At 42.3% G+C, this 23,259-nt stretch overlaps 1 protein-coding gene across 2 annotated transcripts in view; it reads right to left on the bottom strand.

Moving 5' to 3' along the window:
- Positions 1 to 23,259, bottom strand: part of nfxl1 (nuclear transcription factor, X-box binding-like 1) — a 177,853-nt gene that overhangs the window by 36,814 nt on the left and 117,780 nt on the right. For both annotated transcript variants that reach the window (XM_067988151.1, XM_067988158.1), the window contains exons 17-18: positions 18,037 to 18,203; positions 10,512 to 10,581 (exon numbers count right to left, since the gene is read on the bottom strand). In XM_067988151.1, coding sequence (XP_067844252.1) covers positions 10,512 to 10,581; positions 18,037 to 18,203 — 237 coding nt within the window. The remainder of the gene's footprint in view (positions 1 to 10,511; positions 10,582 to 18,036; positions 18,204 to 23,259) is intronic.

Raw genomic sequence — 23,259 nt, 5'->3', positions numbered from 1 at the left:
CCTTTTGAAGGCCATTAGTACTTGAAAGGAAAAAAAATTGCAGGGCTACAGGGAAAGGGCGGGGAGTAGGACTAGCTGGGTTGCTCTTGCATAGAGCCGGTACGGACTGGATGGGCCGAACGGCCTCCTTCAGTGCTGTAACCTTCCTATAATTCTATGATTCCTTCCATCTGCCCAGCTTCATTCCCTAAAACTAAGTCCAGAACTGCCCCCTCTCTTGTTGTGCTTGCTACATACTGGTGAAAAAAGTTCTCCTGAACGCATTTTAAGAAGTCTGCACCCTCTATACCTTTTACACTGATTTTATCCCAGTTAACATTAGGGTAGTTGAAATCCCCTACTCTTACTGCCCTATTGTTTTTGCATTTCTCAGAAATTTGCCTACATATTTGCTGTTCTATCTCCTTCTGACTGTTCGGGGGTCTATCGTACACTCCCAGCAGTGTAATTGCCCCTTTTTTGTTCTTCAATTCAACCCGAGTGGCCTTATGTGATGATCATATCTTCTAACATATCTCCCTCCTCACAGCTGTAATTGTTTCTTTAACCAATATTGCGAGCCCTCCCTCCTTTTTTTAATCCCCCATCTCATCTGAAAACCATGTAAGCAAGAATGTTGAGCTGCCATTCCCACCCTTCTTTAAGCCAGGTTTCAGTAATAGCTATGATGATATACTTCCACTTTTCTATCTGTGCCCTCAGCTCATCTGCCTTATTCACTAGACTCCTTGCATTGAAGTATATACCATTTAGCACTGTCACACTCCTTTGTTATCTATTTTCTAGCCTTTGTTTCCTCTGCCTTCCAAACTCGCTTACTAATTTTCTGCCTTCCATTTCGAGCTCTGCTTTTCTCCCTTCTGATTCTACCTTCAGGTTCCCATCCGTCTGCCAAGCTAGTTTAAACCCTCCCCAACAGCACTAGCAAACCTCGCCGCGACGATAGTGGTCCCGGCTCTTTTGAGATGCAACCCGTCTGGCTTATAGAGGTCCCACCTCCCCCAGAGCCAGTCCCAATGCCCCAGGAATCAAAAGTCCTCCCTCCTGCACCATCTTTGCAGTCACGCATTCATCTGCTCTATCCTCCTATTTCTATGCTCACTAGCGCATGGCACCAGGAGTAATCAGGAGATTACTACCTTTGAGGTCCTGCTTATTAAATCTCTTTCCTTGCTCCCTAAAATCTGCCTGCAGAATTTCATCCCTCTTTCTACCTACATGGACCACAATCTCTGGCTATTCATTCTCTCCCCACCCCCCCCCCCCCACCCCTAAGAACGTTCTGCAGCCACTCAGTGACATCCATGACCTGGCACCAGGGAGGCAACATACCATCCTGGAATCACGTCTGCGGCCGAAGAAACGCCTGTCTGTTCCCCTAACTATTGAATCCCCATCACTATTGCTTTCCTGACCTTCCTCCTCCCCCCACCCCCCTGTACAGCTGAGCCACCCATAGTGCTGTGGAGTTGACTCTGGCCGTACTCCCCAGAGAACTCAATCAAGTTACTCAAACACGATTTTCTTTAACAAATCCGTGCTGACTTTTATTTATTAGCCCATACTTTTCCCAAGTATAGATCTCCTCTGTACTTTCTGTATTCAGCCTGGTTCTCTACTGTATTATGAACCTTACGTTCGTCATAAGCCACCTTTTTCTGTTTCATTTTAACCTCTATATCTTTAGTCATCCAGGGAGCTCTAGCTTTGGATGCCCTTCCTTTCCCCCTCGTAGGCATGTGTCTACTCTGTACCCAAACCAACTCCTCCTTGAAGGCCTCCTATTGTTCAATTACTGTTTTGCCTACCAATTTTTGATTCCAATCCACCTGGGCAAGATCCCTTTTTAACTAACTGAAATTTGCCGTCCTCCAATTAAGCATTTGATTATTCCTTGTCCTTTTCTATAGCCATTCTGAACCTAATGATATTATGATTACTTTTCCCCAAATGCTCCCCCACTGAAACATGCTCCACTTGCCCCACTTCATTCCCCAGATCAAGATCTAGCACTGTTTCCTCCTGGTTGCACTGGAAATATACTGTTCCAGAAAGTTCTCGAACACATTTCAGGAATTCCTCCCCCTCTTTGCCCTTTACACTGTTACTGCCCCAGTCTATATTGGGACAATTGAAGTCCCCCATTATCACTATTCTATAGTTCTTGCATCTTTCTGTAATTCTGCCTGCAAATTTGCACCTCTATCTCCTTCCCACTATTTGGTAGCCTATAGTTTACACCCAGTAGCGTAATAGCTCTTCGATTGTTCCCTAATTCTAATCAAATAAATTCTGTTTTTGACTCTTCATCTACATCATCCCTTTCCAGTGCTATAATAGTTTCTTCGATCAATATTGCCACCCCCCTCCTTTCTTTCCTTCCCTATCTTTCCTGAGTACCTTGTAGTCAGAAATATTAAGTACCCAATGCTCCCATTCTTTGAGCCAGGTCTCGGTTATTGCCACTATATCATAGTCCCATGTGGCGAATTGAGCCTGCAGCTCAGCAAACTTATTTATCATGTTACATGCATTGCACTCCAATCTCATCTTAGATTGCCTTGTATTTGCCCCCTGTCTGAACTAGTCTTTACTCTAGGTTACTTGTCCCTCCCAGACCTCTCTGCAACTTATTTCTCCTCTCTAATGTTTCATCCTGGTGCCCATCCCCCTGTCAAATTAGTTTAAACCCTCCTCCAAAGCACTAGTTAACCTCCCCTCGAGGACATTGGTCCCAGCTTTGTTGAGGTGCAACCCGTCCATTTTGAACAGATCCCTCCTGCCACAGAACTGGTCCCAATGCCCCAGGAATCTGAAGCCCTCCCTCCGGCACCATTGCTCCAGCCACGCATTAACCTGTCTTATCCTACTATTCCTATACTCATTAGCGCATGACATTGGAAGTAATCCAGAGATTATTAACTTTGAGGTCTGCTTTTTAACTTCCTCCCTAGCTGCTGAAACTCTGACTGCTTATGGCATTGTTTCCCATATGGACCACGCCTTCTGGCTGTTCCCCATCCCCCGTAAAAATGTTCGGGACCCTCTCAGTGATGTCCTGTAACCTGACACCAGGGAGGCAACACACCATGCGAGATGCACATCGGCGGTTGCAGAAAGCCTGTCTGTCCCCCTGACATTTGAATCCCCTATGACAACTGCATTTCTTTAGCCTCCCTTTGCAGCCAAGTCTCCCACTGTGCAGTGGATTTGTTCCTGACTGCACTCCCCCGAGGTGTCAACACTGAATACCGGTTTGTGAGTGCCACACTCCCAGGGGACTCCTGCACTGCCTGCCTGTTCCTCTTAGTCTATCTGGTGGTATGTTTTGGCAGAATTGGTTGAGGGAGGGATGCTGATCAGGACACCGGGAGGACTTTCCGTTGCTCTTTATATTGCACCACTGTATCTACTACACGTCTTAAAAGTGTATTAGGAGAATGGGTAGCACAGTTGATTCCCACCAACTCTTCAACCTGGGTATAATCCAGTTAAAACTGATGGTATGAAATGCTCTTTGTTAACTGTAAATCTCCTAATGAACTGAAGTAGTCTTAACCCATTAATTCATTTCCTATTGGGAGCAAATCCTCAGTATTAAAGTCATCATAATCTAGTACAATGATAACCTCAAACTACAGCGATAGCACATGTGGGAAAGGGAAATGTCATTATGAACTGAGATTGGAGTTAAGGCAGAGCAGATAATGCATTCATCTTGATGATCAGAAAAAAATCATAGATAATTTGTTTCATTAAAAAAAAGCTAGCTGCAGAATTTTCATTTTGAAGAATTTTCCAAAATAATCCTGACTTGAAGAAAAAAAATTCTAATTTAATTTGAATTACTAAGATTACTAATTATGAATCAGGAGGTGAAAGGGAGGGAGGAACGTAAAACATTTACAATCAGCAGGGAAAGGGTTTTGAAAAAAAATTATTAGAACTAAAAGCTGACAAGTCTCCAGGTCCTGATGGACTTCATCCTAGGTTCTTAAAAGAAGTGGCTGCAGAGACAATAGATGCATTGGTATTAATTTTCCAAAATTCCCTAGATTCTGGAAGGGTCCCATCAGATTGGAAAATAGTGAATGTAACTCCTCTATTCAAGTAAGGAGGGAGACAGAAAGCAGGAAACTACAGGCCAGTTAGCTTAACATCTGTCATAGGGAAAATGCTAGAATCTATTACTAAGGAGGTTATAGCAGAGCACTTAGAAAATCTCAATGCAATCAGGCAGAGTCAACACGCCTTTGTGAAAGGGAAATCGTGTTTGACTAATTTATTAGAGTACTTTGAGGAAGTAACAAGCAACGTGGATAAAGAGGATCCTGTGGATGTGGTGTACTTGGATTTCCAGAAGGCTACTACACAAAATAAGAGCTCATGGTGTAGGGGGTAACATATTAGCATGGATGAAGGATTGGCCAGCTAACAGGAAACAGAGAGTGGGCATACATGGGTCATTTTCAGGTTGGCAAGATGTGACAAGTGGAGTGCCACAGGGATCAGTGTTTGGGCCTCAACTATTTACAATCTATATCAATGACTTGGATGAAGGGACCGAATGTATGGTTGCTAAATTTGCTGATGACACAAAGGTAGGTAGGAAAGTAATTTGTGAAGAGGACATAAGGAGTCTGCAAAGGGATATAGATAGGTTAAATGAGTGGGCAAAAATTTGGCAGATGGAGTATAATGTGGGAAAATGTGAACTTGTCCACTTTGGCAGTAGGAATAGAAAAGCAGTATATTATTTAAACGGAGAAAGGTTGCAGAACTCTGAGGTACAGAGGGATCTGGGTGTCCTACTACATGAATCGCAAAAGGTTAGTACGCAGATACAGCAAGTGTTTAGGAAGACAAATGGAATGTTGTCATTTATTGCAAGGGGAAAGGAATATAAAAATAGACATGTTTTGCTACAGTTGTACAGGGCATTGGTGAGACCACATCTAGAATACTGTGTGCAGTTTTGGTCTCCTTATTTAAGGACATAATTGCTTTAGAGGCAGTTCAGAGAGGGTTCCTGGGATGAGGGGATTCTCTTATGAGGAAAGGTTGGACAAGTTGGGCCTGTATACACAGGAGTTTAGAAGAATGAGAGGTGATCTTATTGAAACATATAAGATCCTGAGGGGACTAGAAGAGGTAGATGCTGAGGGGATGTTTTCCCTTGTGGGAGAGACTAGAACTAAGGGCCACAGTTTAAAAATAAAGGGTCTCCCATTTAAGATGGAGATGAGGAGAAATGTTTTCTCTCAGAAGGTCGTGAGTCTGTGGAACTCCCTTCCCCAGAGAGCGGTCCAGGTAGGGTCATTGAATATTTTTAAGGCTGAGTTAGATAGATTCCTGATTAACAAGGGAGTCAAAGGTTATAGTAGGTAGTCGGGAAAGTAGGGTTGAGGTCACAATCAGATCAGCCATGATCTTATCAAATGACAGAGCGGGCTCGAGGGGCTGAATGACCTACTCCTGCTCTTAATTCGTATGATCGTAAGATAAAATCTTCTGCAACTTTCAGTCAACCACACAACCAAGACAAGAATCAGTGTCTATCAAACTGAAGCAAATTTGGCAGTTACAAAGGTAACCAAACACAATCAACTTTACTTTAACATATTTGGTAGTAGACAACAACAAATAGTAGTGCATTGGTAAGTATCTGGTCAGCCAGTTACCAGTGGAGTGCCACATGATTCAGTGTTGGGGACACTGTTGTTTATAATTTTTATAAATGATTTAGAGGAAGGATTAGTGTCCAACATGTCTAAACGAGAAGATGATACCAAATTGGGTGCAATAGCAAATGAGGAATATCAATGCCTACAAATTCAAAAGGATCTTGACAAGCTTGTGCAGAGAAATGGCAGATGCAATTTAATACAGGGAAATGTATGGTTATGAAGTTTGTCATGAAGTGAATTATATGCTAAATGGGAATGTACTTGAGGTATTGGAGCAGGAGAGATCTTAGGGTTTTAGTGGACAGGTCACTAAAATCATCAGCACAATATTCCCAGGCTGTTAAAAAAGCAAACAGAATGTTGGGCTACATTGCAAAGGGTATAACATAAAATTCCAGAGAGGTCATTTTAAAACCGTATTTGGCTTTGGTGGGACCACATCTGGAGTACTGCGTGCAGTTTTGGTCTCCCTATTTCTGAAAAGATATTCAGTTATTGGAGAGCGTACAGAAAAGGGCTACACAGTTGATCCCAGACTCAAGGGAATGACGTATAAGGAAAGGTCGGCTATCCTGAGTCGTTTGTCTCTAGAAAAGAAAAAGCTGAGAGGGGAGGTGATAGATGTGTTTAAAATTATGAAAAGTTTGGATGAATTGGATCCAAGTAAGCTTTTCTGCAGTGTACAGAATTTAAGCACCCAGGAGTCATATTTGTAAACTAAGGACAACAAAAGAAAATAGGAAATACAGGAGGAACTTTTTTACTAAAAGAGTGGTAAGTATATGGAACAGATTACCGGCATGGGTGGTAGAACAAGAAACCTTAATGGGTTTCAAGGAGGAACTAGACCGATTCTTGTTAACAAATGGGATTCAGGTTTATTAGAAATGCTGTGGATAGGTGGGCTAGATGGACCGAAGGTCTTCTCCTACATGAAATTGTTACAACGTATATTTCAGTAATCAAACAGAACGTGAAGGCTTTTTTTAAAAAAATGAAAAGGTAATGAAGGTATTTTATAGAATTATAGAATGGTTATAGCACGGAAGGAGGCCATTCGGCCCATCAAGTCTGCGCCAACTCTATGCAAGAGCAATCCAGCTAGTCCCGCTCCCCCGCCCTTGCCCTGTAGCCCCCCAAATTTTTTCCTTTCAAGTATTTATCCAGTTCCCTTTTGAAGACCATGATTGAATTTGCCTCCACCACCTCCTTGGGCAGTGCACATATACTCAACAACTGAGCATCCAGTACCCTCTGGGATAAAGAATTCCAAAGATTCACAACCCTCTGAGTTAAGAAATGTTTCCTCAAGTTGTCCTAAATGGCCAACCCCTTATCTAGAGACTATGACCCCTAGTTCTAGACTCTCCAGCCATTATAATTTCTCCTGTTTCTGCCTCTAAGGGACCCATGTTTACTTTCGCTAACCTCTTCCTTTTTACAAACTTGTAGAAGCTCTTACTATCTGTTTTATATTTCTTGCTAGTTTACTCTCATATTCAATTTTCTCCCTCTTCATCAATTTCTTGGTCATCCTTTGCTCATATCTAAAACCCTCCCAATCCTCAGGCTTACTACTCTTTTTGGCAACAATATAAGCCTCTTCTTTTAATCTTACACTATCCTTAACTTCTCTAGTTAGCCATTGGGTCACTTTTCCCGTGGAGTTTTTATTCTTCAAGGGAATGTATATTCATTAAGAATTATGAATTATTTCTTTAAATGTTCGCCATTGTTTATCTACTGTCATAGCTTTCAATCTAATTTCCCAATGTACCTTAGCCAACTCGCCCCTCATACCTATGTAATTGGCTTTGTTTAAATTTAAGACCCTAGTTTCAGACTTAACTACATCACTGTCAAACTTAATATGATCACTCTTCCTCAGAGGATCCTTAACTATAAGATTACTAATTAACCCTGACTCATTACACAATACTAGATCTAAAATAGTCTGTTCCCTAGTTGGTTCTTCAACATATTGTTCTAGAAAACTGTCTCGAATGCATTCCATGAACTCATTCTCCAAATTATTTTTGCCAATTTGGTTTGGCCAGTCTGTATGAAGATTAAAGTCCCCCACGATTATTGCATTACCTTTGGTAGATGCTCCTCTAATTTCCTGATTTACACTCTGTCCAACACTTGGCATCAATCACACCCTATATTTAAGGAAATCCTACCACAATAAAATTACAGTGCTTGCTATCTCTGATATGGTGGGTCCATGAGGAAGTATATGAAATTTGTGATTTAAGAAAAAATGCTAAACACAATGATGTTTACTACTAGTGTATTAATGCAACATTAAAATCATTAAGTTTTATTTGCTCAGTCATTAAAAGTTCATAAGGGATGTGGATGAACAGAAAATAATGTTGGAAGGGAAAATGAGAGAATGCAAGAAATATCAGAGAAAAAAGAAGAGTGTAAAAAATGAGTTGGAGCGAAGGGCAGAGAAGAAGGCAGAGAGAGCACTGAAACAGAGATGGAGGTAGAGACAGAGACCCACCCCAAGATCAAGAAACCATCAGTGCTGACCTCCTACCACGTTAACATTGGCAAAAACATGGAAGATTATCCGCCTTCTCAACCACAGGATGTGCATGGCTTGTGGGACTGGGGAAAGAGGGCTTTATACCTTCACAATAAACACCTCAGCAACCACTACACATCCCATTCATTTAGCAGGGAAGGGAGACATTTTTAAAATAATTTATTTCACTGCAAAATATATTCTCATTTTTTTCCCTATTTGGCTACCATATGTACAAAAGCACAACTTCTGTATCAACTGTAGATCTTTAAAACATTGTGGGGCTGATTTTCCTGTCCCACAAAGCGCAATCTACCTGCAATAATCTGAATCTGCCAAGATTTCTGGGTTCAGGCCATCTACATAGGCCAAATACCAGCACAGGGCTGTTCCCTTGAAGAGCCTAGAAGCAGGGGAGCTACTGCTACAGGCCTCAGAGGCCTATAGCAGCGGGAACGTCTGCCAGTGTCGTAGCCTTCTGGCTACTGTCCAACATCACCTCCCGCATCATAACCAGTGTAGCCCTTATCTTCGCAGGTACTCCATCCCTTTTGGGAGAAGCTGTGGAAATTCCGGGACAATGCAAAGGGGGCGGGGACCCAGTATCATGGGTCTCCACATTTTTTCCCTATGCTTTGTGCCCAGGGGACAAGTACTTACTGGGTACAAAGCAAAGGAAAATCAGCGCATACGGGAAAATCAGCGCTACCTCTTACGGCAGGTGTAAAAAAAAAACTAGCATCATCGACATCCCTCCATCTGCACTAACATGTACTAATCATTAACTTAACAATGTGAAACCAAGACCATTTATTTTCAAAAATCAACCTCAAAGTTACCATGAAGAAGTTATTAAGCCCCTTGAGGTTTGCACTCATGCATCTTTTCCCATTTAATAATCCTATGCGCTAAATCTTTAAGAATGCACAGCTATTAATCGATGACTGCAAAATCTTAAACATTACAACCTCAAGTTCCCAATGCAAAATCCCCAACAGAACAAAAGAGCCCATGTAATGGAGTTTGTTCTCCATTATTGTTTTAGCAAAATGTACAATACGTACTGCACAACAAGTGCTCTAAACAGTATAATGCAGATAATAACACTCCCATTTTTCAAAGTCTGCCAATGCTAGCTAATTTTAGCTTACTAACACTAACCTCAAAATAAAGTGGATTATCTCAAAAATGTTAATATAAACCTATGAGCAGGCGCAATATAAAATCCTTTCTTTTCATGGGGTAGCAAGTTTAACTTTATTAATTCCACATGATAATAAATCAACAAAATTAAAATCCACAAATATTCACCATTTATCAATCCTAAATTAACATCCAATGAAAGCAGCAAAAATTAAATCTCACTGTATTTAAATAAATGTATGCTATAACACATCAGTGAAATCACTGAAACTGCAATTTTATTACTTTAAACAGCAAAAAAAGTTGAGCTAGTTTGATTTTTAAAAAAAAATATGGATAGACTGAGGGAAGTTTGGCTGCCCATTCTCATTTCCCTTACTTCTTGAACATTTGACTGTTCTGATACGTTCACTATTGTAACTCTCTCTCTGCCCACTCCGGAGATGAAGTGGAGAAGGGGTTGGCTGGGGTACAAAACATAAGCCTAATGCTTTAAAAGAAAACTTAAGGGGTTGTGTATCATAGTTAGCACATGCCCTTCACCTCTGGGTGAAGGACCATGTGCTAATCCAGATTAATAGGACAAGAATCTCCCTCTGCCAGCTGCAAGGCTCCTATTTGAAATGTTTGGATGGCCAATGTGGGAAAAAAAATGACACTAGTGCAGTTAAGGTGTTGGTCTGAAGTCAAGGGCAAGTTCGACATTTGGGACAACATGGAGAAGTCTCAGTGCATCCAACCAACTGGGTGCATTCTTTGTGGATAGAACATCAAAAATGAAAAAGTATTCAGTTCCCCAGTTCTAATACTCTTAATTCTGATAAGCATATGTGACCAAAAAATTAGGATACCCTTAAAGAGGGATCCTGGTGGATTAAAAACTAAATAAGGCATACAGCTTTTTAAAATATTTTACAGCAATTGAGTGATGTTTCAAAGGGAGTGACTTACTTGTTTGGCCACCTTATTTTTAGACAAGGTCACCTGAATATACAAGTAAGTTTATGTAGATTGCATGTTGCTCATTCTTTATCGCAATTAACATTTATTAGAGTGTATAATTCCAAATATCTGAATATTCAATTTCTTAATTAACAAGCTTAGACCTTCAAATCTCCTATAAAGCACTGTTTGTTGGAACATACCTGCTTAGGACACTGGTTTTTGCAGGAATTAAGGATAATTTTAATTTCTGCATCAGCTGTAGTCATTTTCCTAAAATAAGAGAAGATACACGTGTTGACAGAAAAATAATTATGTAGTTAAAAAAAGATAGGTGCAAAAGAAGGCAACTTTGCGGCTCATTTGCTTTCATCCTTCCAGAATATCAACCCTACCGTTTCCCCATTAGAGCAGAAAGCAGCTGCTTAAATAAATTTGCATTTTGTATCCCTTCCATTACCATAAAGCCAGACAACTTATTCCTTGACTTCTTCCAAACCTATCCTTGAGGTGCACTAGCATAATTAAGGTATTGTGTCCTTAAATTTTTGTATGTTACCTATGAGCAATGGTGCAGATTTTATTACAATAACAAATGCAATATTTTTCCAAAGTACTTAGTCAGTAAATGAATGGATCTGCAGAATATCATTTGGAGCACAGGTAAACATACAAAATAAACCTATATTTTGCATATGGGGGAGTGCACGAGACTCTTGGACGGTGTTTAAGGGATCAGGAGATGAGCCACTCATCACAGAGTACCCAGCCTCTGTCCTGCTCATGTAGCCACAGTGTTGTTATGGCTAAATTCCTGGTCAATGGTGACCCTCCAAGATGTTTCTGGTGGGCAACTTACCTGCTTGGCACACAATCATTTAAGATGTTGCTCGCGGCTTTGATTAAGGTAATATCTGTACTGGGAGAAGGGTCATAGGGAGGGATTCAGACATGGAGTTTCCGGTTAGGTGGCACAGAACTGGGAGGCGATGATACATTCAAAGACCTTAGAGAGGAATGGAAGGTTGGAGATGGGGTTGTAGTTGGTGAGGATAGAAGAGTTGAGAATTTTTTTTATGGACGAGGGCTATAACTGCAGTTTTGAAGAGGAGAGGGAGGGTGTTTGAGGGAACCAATGACAATATTAGGCAGCATGGGGGTCAGGGAGAGGAGTTGGGAGATCAGAAGTTAAGTGGGAAAGGGATCAGTCTTGTGGGCAAGATGAGTTTAGTCAGAGTGGGGAGAGAAGAGATGGGGGAGAAATTTCAGAAAGAAAGGGACCAAGACTAGATTGGGTGGTAGACTTGTAGGGGGGAGGTAGCTGCACAAATGGCCACAATCATGGCAAAAAAGAAATCCACAAGCTCCTCACATTTGGGTGCCTGAGATGAAGGTGAAAAGGGTGGAGAGAGAGGGGTTAAAACAGGCAGTTGGGCAATGAAAGAAGTCTGGGGTTATTTTTGCCTGTCAGGATGAACCTGGAACAGGAGGCAGTTTTAGCTGGAGAGTGTGAAGCATTTTTTTAAAAATTCGTTCATGGGACGTGGGCGTCACTGGCGAGGCCGGCATTTATTGCCCATCCCTAATTGCCCTTGAGAAGGTGGTGGTGAGCCGCCTTCTTGAACCGCTGAAGTCCGTGTGGTGAAGGTTCTCCCACAGTGCTGTTAGGAAGGGAGTTCCAGGATTTTGACCCAGCGACGATGAAGGAACGGCGATATATTTCCAAGTCAGGATGGTGTGTGACTTGGAGGGGAACGTGCAGGTGGTGTTGTTCCCGTGTGCCTACTGCTCTTGTCCTTCTAGGTGGTAGAGGCCGCAGGTTTGATCTGGCGATGGATGGCTAGGCCAGTTGTGCGCCAGTTAAGCTTAAGTTTGTGCCAAATGGGACTAAAAGCTGATAAATCCCTTGGGCCTGATGGCCTTTATTCCAGGGTTCGAAAAGAGGTGGCTGCAGAGATAGTGGATGCATTGGTTATGATCTTCGAAAATTCCCTAGATTCTAGAATGGTCCCAGTGGATTGGAAGGTAGCAAATGTAACCCTGCTATTCAAGAAAGGAGGAAGAGAGAAAACAGGGAACTACAGTCCAGTTAGCCTGACATTAGTCATCAGGAAAATGCTGGAACCCATTATTAAGGAAGTAGTAACAGGGAACTTAGAAAATCATGATATAATTAGGCAGAGTCAACACAATTTTATGAAAGGGAAATGCTGTTTGACAAATTTATTAGAGTTTTTTTGAGGATGTAACGAGCAGGGTAGATGAAGGGGAACTAGTGGATGTAGTATATTTGGATTTTCAAAAGGCATTCAATGAGGTGTCACATAAAAGGCTGTTACGCAAGATAAGGGCTCATGGGGTTGGGGTAATATATTAGCATGGATAGAGGATTGGTTAACGGACAGAAAACAGAGAGTAGGGGTAAATGGGTCATTTTCAGGTTGGCAGGCTGTAACTAGTGGAGTGCCGCAAGGACCTGTGCTTGGGCCTCAGCTATTTACAATCTATATTAATGACTTAGATGAAAGGACCAAGTGTAACGTATCCAAGTTTGCTGATGAAACAAAGCTAGGTGGGAAAGTAAACTGTGAGGAGGACACAGAGTCTGCAAAGGGATAGAGACAGGTTAGGTGGCAGATGAAGTATAATGTGGGGAAATGTGAGGTTATTCACTTTGGTAGGAAGAATAGAAAAACAGAATATTTTTAAAATGGGGAGAAACTATTAAATGTTGGTGTTCAGAGAGATCTGGGTGTCCTTGTACAAGAAACACAAGCAATTAGCATGCAGGTACAGCAAGCAATTAGCATGCAGGTACAGCAAGCAATTAGGAAGGCAAATAAGAACATAAGAAATAGGAGCAGGAGTAGGCCAATCGGCCCCTCGAGCCTGCTCCGCCATTCAATAAGATCATGGCTGATCTGATCCTAACCTCAAATCTAAATTCATGTCCAATTTCCTGCCCGCTCCCCATAACCCCTAATTCCCTTTACTTCTAGGAAACTCTCTATTTCTGTTTTAAATTTATTTAATGATGTAGCTTCCACAGCTTCCTGGGGCAGCAAATTCCACAGACCTACTACCCTCTGAGTGAAGAAGTTTCTCCTCATCTCAGTTTTGAAAGAGCAGCCCCTTATTCTAAGATTATGCCCCCTAGTTCTAGTTTCACCCATCCTTGGGAACATCTTTACCGCATCCACCCGATCAAGCCCCTTCACAATCTTATATGTTTCAATAAGATCGCCTCTCATTCTTCTGAACTCCAATGAGTAGAGTCCCAATCTACTCAACCTCTCCTCATAAGTCCGCCCCCTCATCCCCGGAATTAACCGAGTGAACCTTCTTTGTACTGCCTCGAGAGCAAGTATGTCTTTTCTTAAGTATGGACACCAAAACTGTATGCAGTATTCCAGGTGCGGTCTCACCAATACCTTATATAACTGCAGCAATGCCTCCCTGTTTTTATATTCTATCCCCCAAGCAATAAAAGCCAACATTCCGTTGGCCTTCTTGATCACCTGCTGCACCTGCATACTAACTTTTTGATTTCCTTGCACGAGGTCCCCCAGATCCCTTTGTACTGCAGTACTTTCCAGTTTCTCGCCATTAAGATAATAACTTGCTCTCTGATTTTTCCTGCCAAAGTGCATAACCTCACATTTTCCAATATTGTATTGCATCTGCCAAATCTCCGCCCACTCACCCAGCCTGTCTATATCCCCTTGTAGGTTTTTTATGTCCTCCTCCCTCTCTACTTTCCCTCCCATCTTTGTATCATCTGCAAACTTTGATACGTTACACTCGGTCCCCTCCTCCAAATCGTTAATATAGATTGTAAAGAGTTGGGGACCCAGCACCGACCCCTGCGGAACACCACTGGCTACTGGTTGCCAGTCCGAGAATGAACCATTTATCCCAACTCTCTGCTTCCTGTTAGATAACCAATCCTCCACCCATGCCAGAATATTACCCCCAATCCAGTGATTCTTTATCTTGAGCAATAATCTTTTATGTGGCACCTTGTCGAATGCCTTCTGGAAGTCTAAACACACTACATCCACTGGTTCCCCTTTATCCACCCTGTACGTTATGTCCTCAAAGAACTCAAGCAAATTTGTCAGACATGACTTCCCCTTCATAAAGCCATGCTGACTTTCTCCTATTAAATTATGTTTATCCAAATGTTCCGCTACTGTCTCCTTAATAATAGACTCCAAAATTTTACCCACCACAGATGTTAGGCTAACTGGTCTATAATTCCCAGCCTTCTGCCTGCTACCCTTTTTAAATAAGGGTGTTGCATTAGCAGTTTTCCAATCTGCCGGGACCTTTGCCGAGTCCAGAGAATTTTGGAAAATTATTACCAAAGCATCCACAATCCCTACTCCCACTTCCCTCAAGACCCTAGAATGTAAGCCATCAGGTCCAAGGGATTTATCCGCCTTGAGTCCCATTCATTTACTGAGTACCAATTCCTTAGTGATTTTAATCGTATTTAGCTCCTCCCCCACTAGAGCCCCCTGTTTGTCCAGTGTTGGGATATTCTTAGTGTCCTCTACCGTAAAGACTGAAACAAAATATTTGTTCAGCATTTTTGTCATCTCCATGTTTCCCACATTAATTTCCCGGTCTCATCGTCTAAGGGACCTATGTTTGCCTTAGCCACCCTTTTTCTTTTTATAAAACTGTAGAAACTCTTGCTATCTGTTTTTATATTTTTTGCTGATTTATTTTCATAATCTATCTTCCCTTTCTTAATCAATCCTTTCGTTACTTTTTGCTGTCTTTTGAAGACTCCCCAATCTTCTATCCTCCCATTACGTTTGGCTACCTTATATGTCCTTGTTTTTAGTCTGATACTATCCTTAATTTCTTTACTTAGCCACGGATGGCTGTCATTTCTTTTACACCACTTTTTCCTCAGTGGAATATTTTTTTTTTGAAAGTTGTAAAATAACTCCTTAAATGAACACCACTGCTCATGTACCGTCTTACCCTTTAATCTATTTTCCCAGTCCACTTTAATCAATTTAAAAAATTTTTTTTTTTATTCGTTCACGGGATGTGGGCGTCGCTGGCAAGGCCGGCATTTATTGCCCATCCCTAATTGCCCTCGAGAAGGTGGTGGTGAGCCGCCTTCTTGAACCGCTGCAGTCTGTGTGGTGACGGTTCTCCCACAGTGCTGTTAGGAAGGGAGTTCCAGGATTTTGACCCAGCGACAATGAAGGAACGGCGATATATTTCCAAGTCGGGATGGTGTGTGACTTGGAGGGGAACGTGCAGGTGGTGTTGTTCCCATACGCCTGCTGCCCTTGTCCTTCTAGGTGGTAGAGGTCGCGGGTTTGGGAGGTGCTGTCGAAGAAGCCTTGGCGAGTTGCTGCAGTGCATCCTGTGGATGGTGCAAACTGCAGCCACAGTGCGCCGGTGGTGAAGGGAGTGAATGTTTAGGGTGGTGGATGGGGTGCCAATCAAGCGGGCTGTTTTATCTTGGATGGTGTCGAGCTTCTTGAGTGTTGTTGGAGCTGCACTCATCCAGGCAAGTGGAGAGTATTCCATCACACTCCTGACTTGTGCCTTGTAGATGGTGGAAAGGCTTTGGGGAGTCAGGAGGTGAGTCACTCGCCGCAGAATACCCAGCCTCTGACCTGCTCTCGTAGCCACAGTATTTATATGGCTGGTCCAGTTAAGTTTCTGGTCAATGGTGACCCCCAGGATGTTGATGGTGGGGGATTCGGCGATGGTAATGCCGTTGAATGTCAAGGGGAGGTGGTTAGACTCTCTCTTGTTGGAGATGGTCATTGCCTGGCACTTATCTGGCGCGAATGTTACTTGCCACTTATCAGCCCAAGCCTGGATGTTGTCCAGGTCTTGCTGCATGCAGGCTCGGACTGCTTCATTATCTGAGGGGTTGCGAATGGAACTGAACACTGTGCAGTCATCAGCGAACATCCCCATTTCTGACCTTATGATGGAGGGAAGGTCATTGATGAAGCAGCTGAAGATGGTTGGGCCTAGGACACTGCCCTGAGGAACTCCTGCAGCAATGCCCTGGGGCTGAGATGATTGGCCTCCAACAACCACTACCATCTTCCTTTGTGCTAGGTATGACTCCAGCCACTGGAGAGTTTTCCCCCTGATTCCCATTGACTTCAATTTTACTAGGGCTCCTTGGTGCCACACTCGGTCAAATGCTGCCTTGATTCCGCTCTCATACCATCATAGTCTCCTTTATTCAAGCTCAGTACGCTTGTTTGAGAACCAACCTTCTCACCCTCTAATTGGATATGGAATGTAACCATGTTATGGTCACTCATTCCCAGGGGACCCTTAACTAGGACATTATTAATTAATCTTGGCTCATTACACAGGACCAGGTCCAAGGTTGCTTGCCCCCTTGTAGGATCAGTTACATTGCATGTTGGCCTTTATTGCAAGGGGGTTGGAGTACAAGAGTAAGGAAGTCTTACCACAATTGTACAGGGCTTTGGTAAGACTTCACCTGGAGTACTGTGTACAGTTTTGGTCTCCTTTTCTAAGGAAGGATATACTTGCCTTAGAGACGGTGCAACAAACGTTCACTAGATTAATTCCTGGGATGAGAGGGTTGTCCTATGAGCAGAGATGGAGTAGAATGGGCCTATACTCTCGAGTTTAGAAGAATAAGAGGTGATCTCATTGAAACATACAAGATTCTGAGGGGTTTGACAGGGTAGATACCGAGATGTTGTTTCCCCTGGCTGGAGAGTCCAGAACTCGGGGGCATAGTCTCAGGATAAGGGGTCGGCCATTTAAGACTGAGATGAAGAGGAATTTCTTCATACAGAGAGTTGTGACTCTTTGGAATTCTCTACCCCAGAGGGCTATGGATGCTGAGTTGTTAAATATGTTCAAGGCTGAGATAGATAGATTTTTGGACGCTAGGGGAATCAAGGGATATGGGGATCGGGTGGGAAAGTGGAGTTGAGGTCGAAGATCAGCTTTGATCTTATTGAATGGTGGAACAGGCTTGAGGGGCTGTATGGCCTACTCCTGCTCCTATTTCTTATGTTTTTATGTTAAAAAATGAATGAGTTAACAGTAGACTATATGAAGGTTAGATTGAGAGAGGAAAGGAAGGTATAAATTTAAAGCAAGGCGTCTTGGAGAGTGGAGAGGAAGACAGAAGTCAGAGGATGTCGAGTTGCTCGGTGTAGTGATGGGAGGACATTTTGGGAAGTTGTTTTGGGGGAAGTAAACAATGAGGATTTCAAATGAAAGATGTGAGGCATAGAAGTGAGAAAGGTGACTGAATGAGGAGAAGGTGCTAGAGGTGTAGGGAGAGAGCCCAAGTTGGGATGGAGGTAAGGGTCATGCCGCCCCCACAGCGGTTGGGCGGGACAGGTAGTGAAAGTATAAATGACCAGGGATGCTTCTGTAAGGGAAAAGAACTTGCGTGCTGATGAGCCATGTTTCTATCAGTGTCCGAATGTCATATCCACGATTCCCAATGGCAAGGACCTTATTCGTGAGTAAGCAAAGATTCTGGAGGGAAATATGAGCACGGGGAAAAGGGAGAATGCAGCAGCGATTGCTTATATCTGGGTATTACCAGCATCACTCGAGCTGGTTGCAAGGAGTTCAAGAATGACCAAGTTGACTTAGCTAATGATTTTTCCTCCTTGGGTTGGTACACTTCACCCTCACAGGCGAACACAAGCATCAGAGATCAAACTGTCAGTTTGTACTTACGTGCACTCCACATAGAGGTTTGTGATCTTGCAATGACACTTTATTCGGATCATCTGTGAACATGGAGGACATACCCCATCATGACATGGCAGGGTGCATGGGTGAATGCAACCAGATGGACGAGGCTTGCTACATCCTTCTTCACACACATGACATTCTTTACCAGCCTATTCAAAAATCAAAAATCAAATGTAATGTAATATTTATAAAACTGGAACAATAATAATGAGAAGCACAGAAGTGCAAAAGTTCTTTGCAGTTAAAACTTCTTGATCAATTCACCAGTGGTATTACAAATAGGAATGGTACTGCTGAACTTCAGAGTAAAGGAACCAAAGATAATTTTGTATTAATCAATAATGCTAACATAGTGGGATGATAGCTTTAATTTATTCAGAACAGGAAGTAATATGTTAACCGTTCTGTAACAACCATCAAGGGACAGTACAAAACAGACATCTGTCATTCCTAGCATATTAAGACGACTGGAATAGCCTCGTTAAAAACACTTGTACATTAATATTTCTACTCGTCTGACTGTGACACAACAAAATGCCACCAGTGAAAACACTCACCCCTCCCAATTCCAATTTAGGGAGGAGGTGAGTGTTTTCACTGGTGGCATTTTGTTGTCTCCCATCATACTTACTACCTTCAAACAAGGAAACTTTCAGAGTTGACTACTTTTGTGCATTCCAGCAGAGTTTTATCTTGCACTATTGACTCAATGTACTTGTTAAACTGCATGACTAGCATTTGCCAATTCCATCAACCTGCCAAGCCCTGCAGGGAGAAGGAGAATGTATCGTACTCCCATAGCCAAATCTCTTCCCCAAACGGGAAATCTTAGATGTGCTACTACTCCATGTGAGCAGTGATACATCAGATTTAAAAGAATATCATATCTGCAATTTATTACTTAGCAGGTTAGTATACTTTTGGCACAATTACATTACTTGTGTTTTGCAGGCTACATATATTTCGGTTAAATAATCAGAACTTCAAAATTCAACAAAGCCTTAAAGAATTAATTTGATCTGGTATATGTGTGTAAGTCTATGCACTCACGCATACACTCCTGGAGCCCTTCTTGTTTCAGTGCTATAAATTTATTTCTTTTGTTTCAGTGAATTTATTATATATAAATAAGGCAGACTATACCTTACTTAAGGATCAGACACCTCTCACGTCAACTTTATTTAACACCCCATTTCATAAAATTCTGCTTTCCTTAAAATTAGAAATTAACTTGTACTTGCATGGTTTATGCAAAAGGCTGTAAGTCAAAAGAAATGAGAGTGAAAAAATTACACTTTTTCACTACATATGACAGTTTCCATAGAACAATCCATTTTTAACTATGGAACAATTAAGGCTGTTCTCTCAGCTCTTGACTACATCCTCTTGGCCTCATGCTTGGCAATACCATCAAGTTCTCTCTATCCTCTGGTATTACCCTCATCTCCAACCATGTCTTCTCCAAGGTCCTTGAAGGTCATCGCCACCCAACTCCACATCTACCTCACTCAGCTGTCTCACAGTTCCTCCAATTATGTTTCTGACCCATCCATAGAACCAAGACACCCTAATCAAAGACACCAACATCTTGTATACTGTAACCATGCCATATTGTCCCGCATCATTGCCTATGACACTGTTGAATAACCACTAACGAAGAGTGCATGACACCGACTTGGTCACTTCATCACTGGAGCAATTTTTGCTCTGGTATCAGTAGGTACTGAAGCAATTACATAACTTGAGGTTTGATTATTACATGACTTCAGCTGGAGGTTTGAACCCTGGGAGCATCCCAGTGTTTCCTGTAGTGCCTTTTAAGTTGACTCTAAATGTGACATAACAGATTCAATCCTTCTAGTCCTTTCTCCACTGACCCCACATGAATCCATTTGCTATTTATACTTCTTTAGTAAGCTGGGACTTGAGGTCTATTTGCACATGAATTCAAGGAAGCCATTTGTTTAAATCAATTATTTTTAGCAAATCCAAGGCTCACACCAGGCTCACCCTATCAGAATGTCTAATTCTGAAAATTGTTAATAGGAGACAATGCAGACATGTCTTGTTGGTGTCAGTGATTGAGAAGGAAATATTTTAGTAGACCAGAGTTTCCGCCCGGATTGCTATTTAACGATTCCTGGTGGAAGCGTGTGGATGTTAGGGGACAACAGGATTGCTTGGTCATTCTATTAACCTGCCGACACTCACTGTTAAGGCTTACACACGAATAATGGCTATGTGGGCAAGCTACTAGAGGGTGATTGTGCCAATGAAACTAAAGGGTGATTGTGCCAGTGCGGACAGATCTCACGACTAATATAGACCTTGTTTGTCACCAAACTTTTAAATCAATGTTGCTCAATAGAAATTGCTGACTAGCTACTGGTGTGACTAGGGCGACACCGATTTTAGCAACACGTACTAATTTTAGTAGAAAACACCGTACATGCACTGTCACAATACAGGTAAATGTACTTCACACTGTATATTTACATAACATCAACCGCCAATCAAGGAAGTAAAGCACTCACAATGATCATAAAACACTAGCGTACTCTACTGATCTAATAGCCATTACTGAGATATGGTTGCAGGGTGAGCAAGGTTGGGAACTAAATATTCCAGGGTACTTGACTTTTAGAAAAGACAGGCAAAATGGAAAAGGAAGCGGGGTTGCCCTGCTAATAAAGGATGAGATAAAGACAGTAGTGAGAAAGGATAATAGCTCAGAAAATCAGGATGTAAAATCAGTATGGGTGGTGCTAAGAAATAACAAGGGGGAGAAAACACTGGTGGAAGTAGTTACAGGCCCCCTAACAGTAGTTATATTGTTGGACAGAGTATAAATCAGGAAATTAGAAGAGCATGTAACAAGGGTAACACAATAATCATGGGGGACTTCAATCTTCATATAGACTGGGCAAACCAAATTGGCAAAAGTAGTTTGGAGGATGAGTTCATGGAATGTATCAAAGACAGTTTTCTAGAACAATCTTTCGAGGAACCAACGAGGGAACAAGCTATTTTAAAATCTAGTATTGTGTAATGAGACAGGATTAATTAGTAATCTTATAATAAAGGATCTACTGGGGATGAGTGATCATAATATGACAGAATTTCATATTGCGTTTGAGAGTGATGTGGTTAAGTCCAAAACTAGGGTCATAAATTTAAACAAGGCCAATTATGTAGGTATGAGAGGTGAGTTGGCGAAGATAGATTGGGAAATTAGATTAAAAGATATGACGGTAGACAAGCAATTGCGAACATTTAAAGAAATAATTCATAATTCCCAACGAATATACATACCCTTCAGGAATAAAAACTCCACTGGAAAAGTAATCCAACCGTGGCTAACTAAAGAAGTTAAGGATAGCCTTAGATTAAAAGAAGAGGCTTACAATGCTGCCAAAAAAAGAGTAGCAAGCCTGAGAATTGCAAGGGTTTTAGAAATCAGCAAAGGATGACTAAGAAATTGATAAAAATGGAGAAAATTGAATATGAGAGTAAACTAACAAGAAATATAACAATAAATTGCAAGAGCTCCTACAAGTATATAAAAAGGACAAGATTGACAAAGTTAACATGGGTCCCTTAGAGGCAGAGGCACAAGATTTTATAAGGAAATAGCAGAGACGTTGAACAAATATTTTATATCTGGCTTCACAGTAGAAGACACAAAAAACATACCTGAAATAGTGGGGAACCAAAGGTCTAATGAGAGGGAGGAACTTAAATTAATTAAGATTAGTTAGGAAAAGTTTTTAAAAAATTAATAGGACTAAAAGCTGACAAACCTCCTGGACCTGATGGCCGACATCCAAGGGTTCTAAAAGAGGTGGCTGCAGAGATTTTGATCTTCCAGAATGCCCTACATTCTAGAACAGTCCCCGTGGACTTGATGGTAGGCAAATGTAACCTGAAAATGACCTGTTTATCCTTACTCTGTTTTCTGTCCGTCAACCAATCCTCTATCCATGCTAATATATTACCCCTCACCCCATGAGCCCTTATCTTGTGCAACAACCTTTTTTTTATTCTTCATGGGATGTGGGCGTCGCTGGCAAGGCCAGCATTTATTGCCCATCCCTAATTGCCCTCGAGAAGGTGGTGGTGAGCCGCCGCCTTGAACCGCTGCAGTCCGTGTGGTGAAGGTTCTCCCACAGTGCTGTCAGGTAGGGAGTTCCAGGATTTTGACCCAGCGACGATGAAGGAACGGCGATATATTTCCAAATCAAGATGGTGTGTGACTTGGAGGGGAACGTGCAGGTGGTGATGTTCCCACGTGCCTGCTGCCCTTGTCCTTCTAGGTGATAGAGCTCGTGGGTTTGGGAGGTACTGTGGAAGAAACCTTGGCGAGTTGCTATAAGTGCACCCTGTGGATGGTATGCACTGCAGCCACGGTGCGCTGGTGGTGAAGGGAGTGAATGTTTAGGGTGGTTGGATGGGGTGCCTATCAAATGGGCTGCTTTGTCCTGGATGGTGTTGAGCTTCTTGAGTGTTGTTAGAGCTGCACTCATCCAGGCAAGGGGAGAGTATTCCATCACACTCCTGACTTGTGCCTTGTAGATGGTGGTAAGGCTTTGAGGAGTCAGGAGGTGAGTCACTCGCAGAAGAATACGCAGCCTCTGACCTGCTCTTGTAGCCACAGTATTTAAGTTTCTGGTCAATGGTGACCCCCAGGATGTTGATGATGGGGGATTCGGCGATGGTAATGCCACTGAATGTCAAGGGGAGGTGGTCATTGCCTGGCATGAATGTTACTTGCCACTTATCAGCCCAAGCCTGGATGTTGTCCAGGTCTTGCTGCATGCGGGCTCGGATTGCTTCATTACTGAACACAGTGCAATCATCAGCGAACATCCCCATTTCTGACCTTATGATGGAGGGAAGGTCATTGATGAAGCAGCTGAAGATGGTTGGGCTCAGACATTGCCCTGAAGAACCCCTGCAGCAATGTCATGGGGCTGAGATGATTGGCCTCCAACAACCACTATCATCTTCCTTTGTGCTAGGTATGTCTCTAGCCACTGGAAAATTTTCCCCCTGATTCCCATTGACTTCAATTTTACTAGGGCACCTTTGTGCCACACTCAGTCAAATGCTGCCTTGATGTCAAGGACAGTCACTCTCACCTCACCTCTTTTGTTCATGTTTGGACCAAGGCTGCAATGAGTTCTGGAGCCGAGTGGTCCTGGCGGA

Source organism: Heptranchias perlo, chromosome 1 (genome assembly GCF_035084215.1).
Source record: "Heptranchias perlo isolate sHepPer1 chromosome 1, sHepPer1.hap1, whole genome shotgun sequence".
In the NCBI taxonomy this organism is placed as follows: domain Eukaryota; kingdom Metazoa; phylum Chordata; class Chondrichthyes; order Hexanchiformes; family Hexanchidae; genus Heptranchias; species Heptranchias perlo.
This window is presented reverse-complemented; position numbering and strand designations above follow the sequence as displayed.